This window comes from Uloborus diversus, chromosome 4 (genome assembly GCF_026930045.1).
Source record: "Uloborus diversus isolate 005 chromosome 4, Udiv.v.3.1, whole genome shotgun sequence".
NCBI classification, from domain to species: domain Eukaryota; kingdom Metazoa; phylum Arthropoda; class Arachnida; order Araneae; family Uloboridae; genus Uloborus; species Uloborus diversus.
The window spans coordinates 64,367,504-64,380,561 of record NC_072734.1 but is presented as its reverse complement, the minus strand read 5'-3'; the positions used below and the strand labels follow the sequence as shown (position 1 = coordinate 64,380,561).

At 32.3% G+C, this 13,058-nt stretch overlaps 1 protein-coding gene across 1 annotated transcript in view; it reads left to right on the top strand.

Moving 5' to 3' along the window:
• The window catches only part of LOC129220612 (liprin-alpha-1-like), a 183,490-nt gene extending 170,952 nt beyond the window's left edge, over positions 1-12,538 (top strand). The window contains 10 exon segments of the mRNA XM_054855042.1: positions 5,282-5,384; positions 6,156-6,245; positions 6,247-6,357; positions 7,130-7,249; positions 7,251-7,306; positions 8,332-8,393; positions 8,396-8,428; positions 10,584-10,759; positions 10,875-10,943; positions 12,356-12,538. Coding sequence (XP_054711017.1) covers positions 5,282-5,384; positions 6,156-6,245; positions 6,247-6,357; positions 7,130-7,249; positions 7,251-7,306; positions 8,332-8,393; positions 8,396-8,428; positions 10,584-10,759; positions 10,875-10,943; positions 12,356-12,421 — 886 coding nt within the window. The 3' untranslated portion in view covers positions 12,422-12,538.
• The last annotated feature ends 520 nt before the right edge of the window (positions 12,539-13,058 follow it).

Genomic DNA, 13,058 nt, shown 5'->3' with positions numbered 1-13,058 from the left:
CACAGACAGACAGACATTTTCCAAAAATGGTCGAAATGAACTCAGCACACCTCAAAACGTTCGAATCCGTCGAAATTCGAAAATTTGCACGAATCCAATACTTTCTTCTATATATTAGATATAGAAGAAAGTAAAAAGGAAGTTTTTGGTTTGTTTCTTGAATGGAACTGAATGGGGAAATTTAGTTTTGTTTTGTTGATTCTCGATTGAAATTTGAATTTCCCGGCATGCTGTCAACCGCACTTTTTTCCGGCATGCCGGATAATGCAGGGTAATACGCTACTCATTAATAGTTTAATTTTTTTTTAATAAAAATTTTACATTTTTTAAACTGGTTGGTTTACTTAATACTTCAATTCTGCATACATCTAACTGTATAGCTAATTTATTTTTTGGTGATTTCTTTATGGTATATTTTTAACTTTTAAAGAGTTCCATTTAATTAGTGTTCTTTTCCTGTGTTTACTATAATTTAAAAATCTTAAAAGAAAGGACTAAAATTTGTGTGAAAAACTTTTAAGTAATATATAGGACACAGAAATTCAAATCAAGAGAAAGAATGTATCAAAATAAATGAATAAAATAATAACAATAAATATTTTTTTCAGAGCTGCAATCCTTGATTGTAAGAACTTTAATTTGTTTTAAAACAATTCTTCTTTTTTTTTCCCCTTGAGCAATGACGAATTGGCATTTATCCTCACTAGACAACTTTAGATGTTCCTTTAATCTTACAGATTACCATGACAATGAGAATAAGTCTGTCTTGCTGCTTTTAATATTTATTTAAACAGTCTAATTTTTGTTGCCATGGTTACAAAGCCTGTGAATTGCGTTCATGTCAAATCTTAACTCAAGCAAATTTTGCATTAGAAAATGTTTTTTTTTTCTCCTTAAGTAAAATCACATTTTTTCAAGTAAATCACCCCCCTATTGATGAACTTAAGTACTAAAACTTCATCTTCGGATAAATAATTACCATCATTTAAGATCAATTAAGTGTATGTGTGCAAGTTGGCCATAATATCTCTTTATTACTCAATCCTAATTATCATACCTTTTTTTATGGATATGCTTTGTATTACCTACTTTAGAAAATCACCAGTTATAGTATGCTGAGTGCAAATTTCTTCTCTATTTCCATTCCATTTGTGGAAACAAGAAACTTAACGAGTAGGGTCCTATCGCAATTTGTTATTCCGGAAACCATGAATTAGATTCAAGACATTTAAATTCAAATGTTTGCCAAGGGCTGCATTCTAGATGTTTTTTTAATTATTTATTTTCTGTGTTTTAATAATTGTTGACTATTTTCTTATCTTTTGGTTACCATGATTTCTGAGATATTGTGTACTTAAAAATATTCACATTTATAGTACTTTAAAATATTCACATTACTAATATTATATATTAGAGAAGAGGATTTTTTGAAAGTAATTGGTGACTGTTTCTTAGATCAAATTGTAACTCAGGGTACTCGACAGGACGCGATTTTAGATCTAGTTTTCTGCGACATGGAAGGCTCTGTTCAGGGGTTATGTGTAGGGGAACACATTGGAGATAGTGACCACAACAGTATTAGGTTTGGGATTAAATTTGATATGCACAAAGTAGAGAATTTTAGGTTTGTGCCCAATTTCAGAAATACTGACTTTGTGGCACTTCGGCAGAGTTTGAAAGCAGTTTTTTCTTCTGGATTGGACAATAGCGATGTGAATCTTCAGTGGGCAGAGTTTAAGGAAAATCTAGCGAATACGGTTAGGGATCATGTTCCTTTTAGGAGAAAGGGTGTCAACACTAAAATTGGGCCAATGTGGTTCTCCAGGGAAACTAAAGACGCTCTAAATTAGAAGCAAGCTGCTTTTCATAGGTTTAGAGAAACAGGTCACAGTGTAGATAGGCTCCAATATTGTGAGGCAAGGCGTAAATTTAAGTATTTGGTACGGATTCAGAAAAGAGAGTTGGAGCAAAGACTGGCAGATAACATAAACAGGAATCCCAAGAGGTTTTTTGCATACGCTAATTCGGGGAAAGTTCGGAATAGTCATATTGGGCCACTGGTTGATGAGCACGGAATTTTAATTCAGGGCGATAGTGATATTGCTAATGTTCTTAATAACTTTTTTTCGAGTGTTTTTAACGATAACTGGTATCTCAACAGTTGACACCAACAAGACACAAGCTATAGTACAGCTTGAGGACTTTGTATTTTCCAGGGATGACGTTTTACTTCATTTGAAAAAAATTAAAGAGACTAAGGCTCCGGGGCCAGATAATATTTATCCAAAAATTTTAGTTGAATGTGCAGATTCAGCAGAATGTGCAGTTAGGAATTAGCAGATGTAATCGCAAACATTTTCAATGCTTCTTATAATTCGGGGACAGTGCCAGAGGACTGGAAGCTGGCTAACATTACACCGCTCTTCAAGAAAGGGTCTAAAGGGAGTGCGGGAAATTATAGACCTGTGAGTCTAACTTCGGTGGTTTGCAAAATTTTTAAAACATTGATGAAAATTCAGATAGTAAATTTTCTAGAGACTAATAATCTATTGACTAGTTTTCAGTACGGTTTTAGGAAAGGTAAATCTTGTGCAACTAATTTATTACATTTCTATGACAAAGTTACCATGGCTTTGGACAATAAGAAGCCTGTAGATGTTGTTTACATTGATTTTCAAAAAGCTTTCGATAAGGTACCGCATGTTGCTCTACTTAGCAAATTATCTGATATAGGAATAGGAGGGAAAACTTTCATTTGGGTAAAAAATTGGCTGACCGGAAGGAAACAAAGAGTAGTTGTAAGGGGAAATTATTCTAATTGGAGTGAGGTCTTAAGCGGGGTTCCTCAAGGATCAGTGTTAGGGGCCTGTTTTGTTCATTGTCTTTATGAACGATATTCACAAAAATATTTCTGGGAACATGAATTGTTTTGCTGATGATGTCAAAGTTATGGGGACTGTAGAAAATGAAGAACAAGCAAATCAGCTGCAAGAGGATCTAGATCATATTACGGAGTGGGCTGATAAATGGGGTATGGCTGTTAATGTTGGGAAATGTCAAGTGCTACATTTAGGGCATGGAAATAAGTGTACAAGTTATTATTTGCAAGGTTCAGTCATTAGTCAGGCAGACAAAGTTACTGATCTGGGGGGTCCTAATAAGTCAAGATTTAAAGTTTAGCCAACAGTGCAGCATTGCTAGCAACAAAGCCAATAAGATGCTTGGGTTTATCAATAGATCTATTTCAAATTAATCTAAAGAAGTTCTTCTGCCCTTATATAGAAGTTTGGTAAGACCCCATTTGGAGTATGCTGTTCAGTTTTGGTCTCCTTATCTTAAGAAAGACATTAATGTATTGGAAAGGGTTCAAAGGCGGGCTACAAGGCTAATAAGTGGACTTTCCCACTTAGATTATGATTCCAGGCTTAGAAGGCTAAAAATGTACAGTCTTAAGCAAAGAAGAGACCGAGGGGACATGATTCAACTGTTTAAATTTATTAAAACGAAAGATGTTACGGGGCTTAAAGTTTAGCACTGAAAACAGGACAAGGGGTCATTGTTTTAAGCTATTTAAATCTCAGGCTAACATGGATGTTAGGAAAAATTATTATTTTAGCAGGGTAGTGGAACCTTGGAACAGTTTACCGGAAGAGGTAGTAATGAGCAAAGGAGTAGATAGTTTTAAGAGGGCCATTGATCTTCACTGGGGATTGTAAATTGACTAGGACCAGTCTAGCTGGGCCCAGAGCCTGTTGCTGGTTGTCACTTTTGTATTTGTATTTATTTGTATTTATTTCTGTGCATTTATGTGATGATTTGAACTTTTTGTTTGTAGGCGCTGGCTTTGTTGAAAGTGAAGCTTCCACTCCCTGTGATCCCACTCCCCCATCAGGCAGCATAGCACAGAAAGCTGAATTTTGTCGGAGAGCTATATAAAAAGTATGATTCTCTTCTCTTTTGTCATTGTTATATGTGGGTAAATATGCAGTTCTATACTTTTAATGGCGCATTAAAATTATTATTTATGTGTTATAAAATTAGTTTCACCTAGGACAAAAAGAGATGTATATTTCTAAGGATGTTTAAACTTTTTTGCCTCAGATTTTGAAAAATTTACTTGTCATTTAAAGATAAATATGCTTCAAACTTTTGTCCTTCTCTTCTTTAATTGCAGCTCATTGTACATGAAAAACTTTATTTCTAGCATAATAACACAAATATGCCTATGAATAAATCATTAGTTTCTTTTTGCCTAACATAAGCATGCTTTACACATTTTAAAAGTTGACATTTCTGTACCTCAGAAACAGACTCCAAAAATTGTTTTTTTTTTTTTGTGCATTGTTTGTAGAAGTCTATTCTGCATAGAGCCATGTAAAGGTAATCCTTTAAAAAAATCTATTTCAGTTTTCTACTATGGTTAAAAGAGTGTGCAGCCCATCCTTTGCATGAGCCAGAAAAAGTTTTTCCTCTCCTGTAAAATTACCACACGGTGACTTATGTCCTCATTGCTCTGAGGTACAGATTTGTTGTCAATAGTGAATTTTCTAAGCTTTAGATTAAATAGCCATGAAGAAAAGCCATTTGAGGGAGCAAAAGCGGTTAAAAATAATCCTGTGGCAGAGAGACACTTTAATTTATATTTATTACTACAACCACTAGCGCAGCCAGAAATACCTTCTGGATGGGAAATTTTTGATCAAAAAAACTTCTGGGGGGTGGGAATGATAATCAAAAAAAAAAAATCTTCTGGGGGATTTTTTTGATCAAAAACACCTTCTGAAGGGTTTTTTAAAATCAAAACAGCCTTTTCATATGCATAAACTACTGTATTAGAATTTGCAGTTGTGTTAAAACCAATGGCTCTGGGGGGTGCTTTCATCCCCCCCCCCTTTCGCTGCACCACTGACTACAAGGTATGGAAGTTTAAAAAAAAAGCTTTTAAAATATTTTGTTCTAACCATTCTCTTGAGGCAGAAGAGTTTTAATATAAAAAGAGTACATTAACTGTTTAACTTATGTTTCCTTAAGTACCCTTTTTTGCGATTTTACTACCTCTTGGTCTTGTTTTTTTTCTCTTCCTACCCTTGAAACTAGAGATTTTTTCAGGTTTTGCAGTAAATATAACTGATTTTCAGGAATCTGAACATAATGTAATTGTAAAATATTTTATGAAAGTGATTGGAATTTGGTTTTAGCAAAATATTTTGCTTCTGTATAAGTGTAAATTTATTTTTGTTGGACATTCTTTCATTTGGAATTGTTTTCCTTATTGTTTAAGTTTCCATTCTTCACATGTGCGACACGAGCTTCTTGCCGAATCCATGAAAGCTGGCACTCCTTTTGCCCTCTGGAATGGACCTACCATTGTAGCCTGGTTGGAGGTAATGGATTAACCATTTTATTTGTGGCGTGTTTTTTTTTGAAATATGTTGACCCCAAAGCATGTGTCTGCAGTAATTTGCAATTTTTGATCATTAAAATGTTGGTAATTTATTCATTTAATTTTCAAGCACAAATATATTTATTCATCAAATCATTAATTTACTGCACTAAGAGACTATTGTAACGCACATCTTGGGACCAGAGCTTTTGCATTATCTAGATCATTTCACAAATTTTGAAACTGATACTCAAAATATATCTTTATATCTGGACTTCCGAATAAGTTTTAACTGCAATGAGCATTAAAGCACTAATTATACAATATAACATAAATATTATTATTCACAAATATGTTTCACTATCAAAAGAAAGTGAATTATCGGGTACTTCTGCTAGCTTCATGGTTTGCATAACAACTGCATCTTCAAAAGCAGATTTTTTTTTTCTTTTTGTGTTATTAGATTTTTTTTCTACTGTGAATACAGATTTTCATTTAAAAGCTTTGAATTAGGATGAAAAAAAGGAAACTGTTTCAGAATATAATCTGCTTAACAATTTTTAATGCTGCAAAGCAGAACAGAGGGCTTTTTTTAAATGCAAAATTTATTGTTTAATTCTGAAAAGTTGTGCGGTTTATAGAGGAATTGCGTTGTATGGGTTGGCATTATAAAGGTAATCAACTGTTTTTTATGTGTTATTCAGTCATCATGAAGTTCATTAATCTTTGCTTCTCAAATATGCACTAAAAATTCAACTCCTTTTCTTTCCAGCTTTGGGTGGGCATGCCGGCATGGTATGTGGCAGCGTGCCGGGCAAACGTAAAGAGCGGCGCCATCATGTCGGCACTATCCGACACGGAGGATTCAGCGAGAGATAGGAATCAGCAACCCTCTCCATCGACTGAAATTGAGGCTGGCCATTCAGGAAATGGTTGCTCTCACAAGCCCCTCTGCTCCAAAACCCTCTAGAACTGTGAGTTTGACTTATTCTAGTCTGCATCAGATAAGTTAAAAAACAGTATCTGATGAATAAATCGCATCCATTACGTCGAAGACAAATGATGCTCTATTCTTTATTTAGTATTTAAGAAACCTTGATGAAAATGAAGTAGCGCTCAGCTACAAAAATGTTGCAGTTTTTGTATACTTTTATAAGTTTTTCTTTTTTGCGACTACAGTGTTTAAATGCTGCAAATATGGAAAAATGGAACTTGGAAAGTCAAAGAAAAAATCAATATCTAAATTGACTGAGAGAATAAATATAAGAGAATAAAAATATTACTACAAATCAGCAATAAATCCGACATAGATTTTTTTTAATGATATTTTTAAAAAATACATCAACAGTTCGATATGTGGAAATTTTGTGCTGTAAATGTGTAGAAGGCCAGTACATTGAAGGTTTGATCTAGAATAAAAAAAACTCTGATTATTTGCAAGTATCTGTTATCTCCAATTTTATGGATTATCTTTGTATAGTTAAAGATAATTCTTTTGTAAAAATTATCCAAATTTAAGATGACTCTTTGAACAACACATTGATAAGGCAAAAAAGTTGTTTGAGGGGAAAAGTGTTATGAATTATTTGCTACAAATTTTTTTGCTTGGGATACTCTTCAAGCATTGTGATCTATGGTGAAAATAATGAAGTTATAATTGTGTTCTTAAAGACATTTTTTAAAACTTGTGCATATTTTTATATGTCTGCCTGTTGCCACTCATAAACATGAAATGTTCTATTTCAGTGTTTAGCTTTTGGTGAAATGAACCATGAATGGATGGGGAATGAATGGCTGCCCGCTTTGGGACTTCCACAATACCGTTCTACCTTCATGGAGTGTTTGGTAGATGCCAGAATGTTAGATCAATTTGACAAAAAAAGACCTTCGAGTGCATTTAAAAATGGTAGATAATTTTCATAGGTAAGAAATCATAATTAAATCCTAAATCATGCTTATAAATCATGACCAAATCCCTCAAACCGTCATAAACAGGACAATTTACAACAAAGCATAAAAGTAAAATATGTAATAAGTTGAATATTTGAAAATCTGAATCTGGCATAAATATCCGCAGGAGAAAAAAAAGCATCTGTTTATTGAATTTGTCTGTTGATTATTCAGTTTTCTCCATTGCAAGAAACAAATAATTTGGATTTTCAGTAATGAACTTTTGTGGGCCCTTTCTAAGTTGAATGGGAAATGATCAAATATGTTTTGTGCTAAAATATGATTGAATAAAGAAAAACAAAGTAATTAAAGCACAAATGGGGCAGTGAGAAGAGCAAAAAGATGGAGGAGACTTTTTTTAAGTTTTCAGTAAAATGTTTATCCTGGGTAGGTTTTCATTGAAATTATTTTTCTAAATAATGCCGTATTTCATCTCCTGCCAGGGCTACTAGTGCTTATCTCTTGCCCCAAAATGAAGGTGAGGTTCCCCTACTATTTGTACAGTCATCACTAACATTTAAATTTTGGTACTAAAATACCTTTGCTTCTCACTGCTTCAAATTGTCAAGAAAGTACAGCATACATGTAAGCTTATTTTAGGAAATTTTATTAATTGCCTTTCATTAAGTAGCATAAGTACATTGAATATTTAAAGAATTGAAAAAATATTTGCAATATATTTCAATAGTAAAAATTTTTGTTATTTTATAAAAGTAGAGTGTGTGTGTGTTTTTCTATGTACTTAAAAATTGTTTAGTTCCATGTAAAGTCTGAAACTCTTACATTTTGCTAATTTTTGCTGTTTCAAGATAACAATAATTACAATTGCCTTTTAACATCCTCTAATTATACATTTGCCAATTCTCTTTATCATGTCTTCTGAGGTGTCTGAATTTGCATCTCATTCTTTTTGATGTTGAATGTTTTTATGTCTAGAAAGTATAGTGGTTCACTTATCTCGTTTAAATTATTCTTATGAATGTATGTTTTGTTTATAGAACTAGTTTACAATATGGTGTAAGTTGCCTAAAGAGAATGAATTATGATAGAGAAGCATTGGAAAAAGGCGGAAAAGTACTGAAATGGACATAAAAGGTATTATTTTTTAGCCTACTTTCCCAGTAAAAGTCAGAAAAAGAAGAAAAAAGCATGAAAGAAGACTTAATGCATTTTTAAAATATCCCGAAAGTCAAAAATAAATAAAATAATTAAAATAAATATCGAAAAATTAAAAATTGGAAAGTAGGGTATTGAGATGGGGAAAAATGTCTGTCTGTCTGTCTGTCCCCCCCCCCCCCCCCCGCCCCCCCGCCCCTAATAACTTTTGAATGAATAGTCCGATTTGAACAAACTTTTTTTTGTTCGAAAGAATCTCAGCAAGGATACTCATTCCCATATTTCACTTTTTGATTCGAACTATTTTTTGTTCAATTTTGAACAGTTCAAAAAAACTTAACATTAGCTCCTATGGAGAAATTCAAGGCAATTCCGAACTGTGAGGCGAATTTGCTTCATACAAACTTTGTAGGAAAAAGCTTTTGATGAAAAACTTGTATATGAAATATATTTTGATTTGAACAATTTTCTGTTCAATTTTGAACCGTTCAAATCCCTTAACATTAGTGCCTACGGGGAAAACTGAAAGTCAATGTAGATTCCATACTTGAAGGCGGATTTACTTCAAACAAATTTTGTTGGAAATAGCTCTTGACACCAAACTCCAGACTCTGATTCCGAGAATTTAGGGGCACCTGACTCCGAATCCCACTCCCGTGCCGACAATTAATCAGACTCCGACTCCCCGACTTCGACTATGACTTCGTTAGCTTTGGCAAAAATTTATACACGGAGGACAAATGACTGACTCCAATTCTTGGATATTCGTCTCTGACTCCTTTATCCAAAATGAGATTGACTCGGACTTCGACGCTATGGTTTTAACTGTGAAATAATTATTGTTGATGTGATTTGTTTTTATTTTAACGCTAAAGTTTTTATTTAGGTATTAAGTTTTCGGTGAATAAACTCGAAGTCATTTATGTTTCTACATAAAGATATGCCGCAGACGATTTTTTTTTTTTTTGACAATGAAAAGTATTTCTTTACGTTGACAATTTTATTGTTTTTATTTATCTTGATAAGTGCATTAATTCATTAAAAAAATTATTTTTGGCAACAGGAGAAAAAGAAACGTTTTTTTTTTTTTTTTTGATATGATGTATTTAATTTAATGAGCTTATTAATTTTAATTATTATTTTTTCGTTTGAAAGCTGTTGAAGAAATTTTTTTTAATGGAAAAAAGTGTATTAGTTGCTTTGTTTAAAAGCTGCTACTATTTTATTTGTTCGTTTTTTTTTTCTTTTTTTTACGCATCTAATTTTTTTAGATGAGTGAGGAATATTTTATTCCTAGAAAGTAGCTTAAAATATTGGAAAAATATGTTTGAAACAATTTGCGATTTTAGCTATTTTTGAGAACATTGATCAGGTACTAGAAAGTAGTATGAGTATACGGGAAAGTAGGCTCGTCTAGTTCTAGACAGAACTTCTTGTTATTTTCATAATTGAAGAATATGTTATTTCTAGTTGATTTTTACTGTTTTAAAGTTTTTGTACTTTATCCATCACTGCATAATGATCTGGGGAAAAAATTACAAACAGGTTATGGCTTCATTCATCCTCAAAATTGTATAGTTTTGTAATGTGGTATTTAAACATATGGTAACTTAAAATACGATTCACTTAACATATGATAATATTCATAATTAAACTATGGTAGTATTCATTTTCTGAAGCTTGCATATTAACTATCAAACTGTGAGAAAAATGAGTTGAAGCATTGATTGCAAAAAAAAAAAAAAAGAGCAGTTAATAAGATTTTTTTTTTTTTTAAATATTTTGCCATTTGCATGTTATGGTGTTGGTCGCTCATTTTGTGAACATCCATAGCAAATCATCAACCCTTAATCGATCAAAATTATGAGACTCATACAACTAAGTTAAGATTTTCAGCTCTAGACAAACACACTTCTCTGCTTTTGAATGTTTAAAAAATGCAATAACTTCCTTGAAATGAACTTGTTGTATTTGTCAAACACTTATTTCTGAGAATTAGAACTACTGCTCCAGTGTTACAATTTATTTTCAGATTTTTAAAAAATACTTTTATTGTTTCAAAAGTAAGATGTGTCAGAATTATGCTTTATATTATAGTTAATGTTATACGACCACTCTTTTTTCCCCCCACCAGATGTCCTCGTCTGGTCGAATGATAGAGTCATCAAATGGATTGATTCAATCGGACTGAAGGAATTTTCCAACAACCTCATTGAGTCCGGTGTCCATGGTGCTTTCATTGCTTTGGATGATAATTTTGATCACAATGCAATGGCTCTGGCGCTGCAGATACCTACAACTAACACACAGGTTTGTGAAATCTATTGGTCTTAAATTCTTGTATATGTGGAACATCAGTTTAATCCTATATTTAAATTGTAATGTATGCAAATGTTTCCTATTGAATTTACAAATATTGTTTCAGGCTAGACAAGTATTAGAACAAGAATTCAACAATTTATTATTAAAAGGCACAGAAAGAAGGCCAGATGAAGTAAGAACCCTTTTAATTTTAAATTTTCAAGTATTTTATTTATTTTTTAAGTTTATATAGAAAAATTACTATATCCGAAGTGATTTTACAGTTTATAATGCTGTAAAATCCACCCCCTCAGTTAATGAAACTAAGGGTACCCAAAATCAAGTATCCAAAAAAAGACCCCCTACTGTTCAACATAAGATATTTTTAAAAATGAAAAATTGCTCAAATGAAAATTTTTTGTAATATATATTAAGTTTGTGGCTTTTAAATGCAATATAATTTAATTTTAATCAAAATTAGGGATAGATTTTATGGGTCTTTATTGAATCGACCAACGATGGTGTGTTCCTTAATTCAGGGCTATACTTAGTGTGTGCATATACACATAAAAATAGTTTGAGTTAAATATATTGCATTCCATTATGAAAAGTGTTTTGTGTCTTTAGAAAGTAAGCATTAGAGATTTTTCTTCTACAAAATATTAGCTTTAAGTTTTCCAGAAATAGATATTGATTTTAAATATCGAGTAGAACCCAACTAATCAGAAGTAATTGGGACTGCGCCTGTTTGGATTACCTAACATTCCAATAGAAAAGAAAAATCTTTAGGCTAAAGAAAGGTAGTATAAGTACTCAATACTACTATCACTGGAGTTCTTTGATGCAAAAGCAATAGAACAAGGATATGAGTACAACATACACAACAATCTTTTAATTAAAATTTATCAAGTGTATCCCAGGAAGCTGAACACATCGTAAATACATGTACAAAAATGATGACCAGCAACAGGCTCTGGGCCCAGCTAGGTTGGTGCTAATCATTTAATTAGTCCCCAGTGAAGATCAATGGCCCTCTTGAAGCTATCTACTCCCTTGCCTATTACAGCCTCATCTGGTAAAAAGCTGTTCCAAGTGCCTACAACCCTACTGAAGTAGTAATTTTCTTATGGAGCCTGAAATTTGAATAGCATGAAACAATGACCTCTTGTTCTACATTATGTGCAAAAATTTAACCCATTTACATTCATCATTTAAAAAAATTTAAACAACTCAACCCCCTCTGACTCTCCTTTGCTGGGGACTACGTATTTTGCCTTTTAATTGTGAATTCACAATCTAAATGTGATGTCCTCTTACTAGCCTGGAAGCCTTTCTTTGAACCCTTTCTAATAAAGAAATATTTTTCTTGGGGTAAGGAAACCATATCTAAACTTCTCTATAAAAGCAGAAGAACACTCTTAGAATTGTTGGAAATGGATCTCTTAATAAACCCAAGCATTTTATTGGCTTTTTTATTTCTATGCTGCACTGTTAGCTACACTTGAAATCCTGATTTTATTAAGACACCCAGATCGATAACATTCTCTGCTTCACTGACAGGTTGTGAAAGAATGCTTACTTATACTAATTTTTTCTCCCTTTTAGGCTCACAAGCATGCTGTTCATACTGTTGGGACCCATCACAATGTTCAAGGTGATCGCTTAGTATGATACCAGTGTGTATATGATTTGTTAAAGTTGTTTTTCCTAAATCAGTTTAACAAACCTGTAGAATACTCATGTATGTAAAATTCAATTGTTGGAATCACTCTGTAAGATAGAAGCACATTTGTACAAAGGCCTTCTTTTATGAAAGTTCTATTGTTTTAATATTCATAGGAAAATGTTCTGAAATTTTAGAAAAAATGAAAACGAAATAGACTTTTGAAAGGTATAATATTACTTTGAACAAAAGCATTTTTCATATTTAATGAAGATTCAAAAAAGAAATGTTACTTGGAAGTTTTTGCTATATCTATTCTGTAAATTTTTACTCGAGTTTTTATATATTTCTTTTAAAGTTTGAATAATAATTTTAAATATAAATTAGTTAACATAGAATAAACTATTCCATATGCAATACTTTTTGTAATTTGTACATGTTTTCTTACACATTTTTATTCAATGTTTAGTTTAATTTTTAAATGGTGTTTAGATATCATCGAAAATAAAATGTTCAAAATACAATCTGATTGCCTGGTCGGTGTCTGCATCAACTAGGTGCTGAGACTAATGTTCTAGCTTCAAGAATTAATAGAGGAAATTTTTAAAGGTATCATGAAATTCAATCAAAAACTGCCTTTTACAA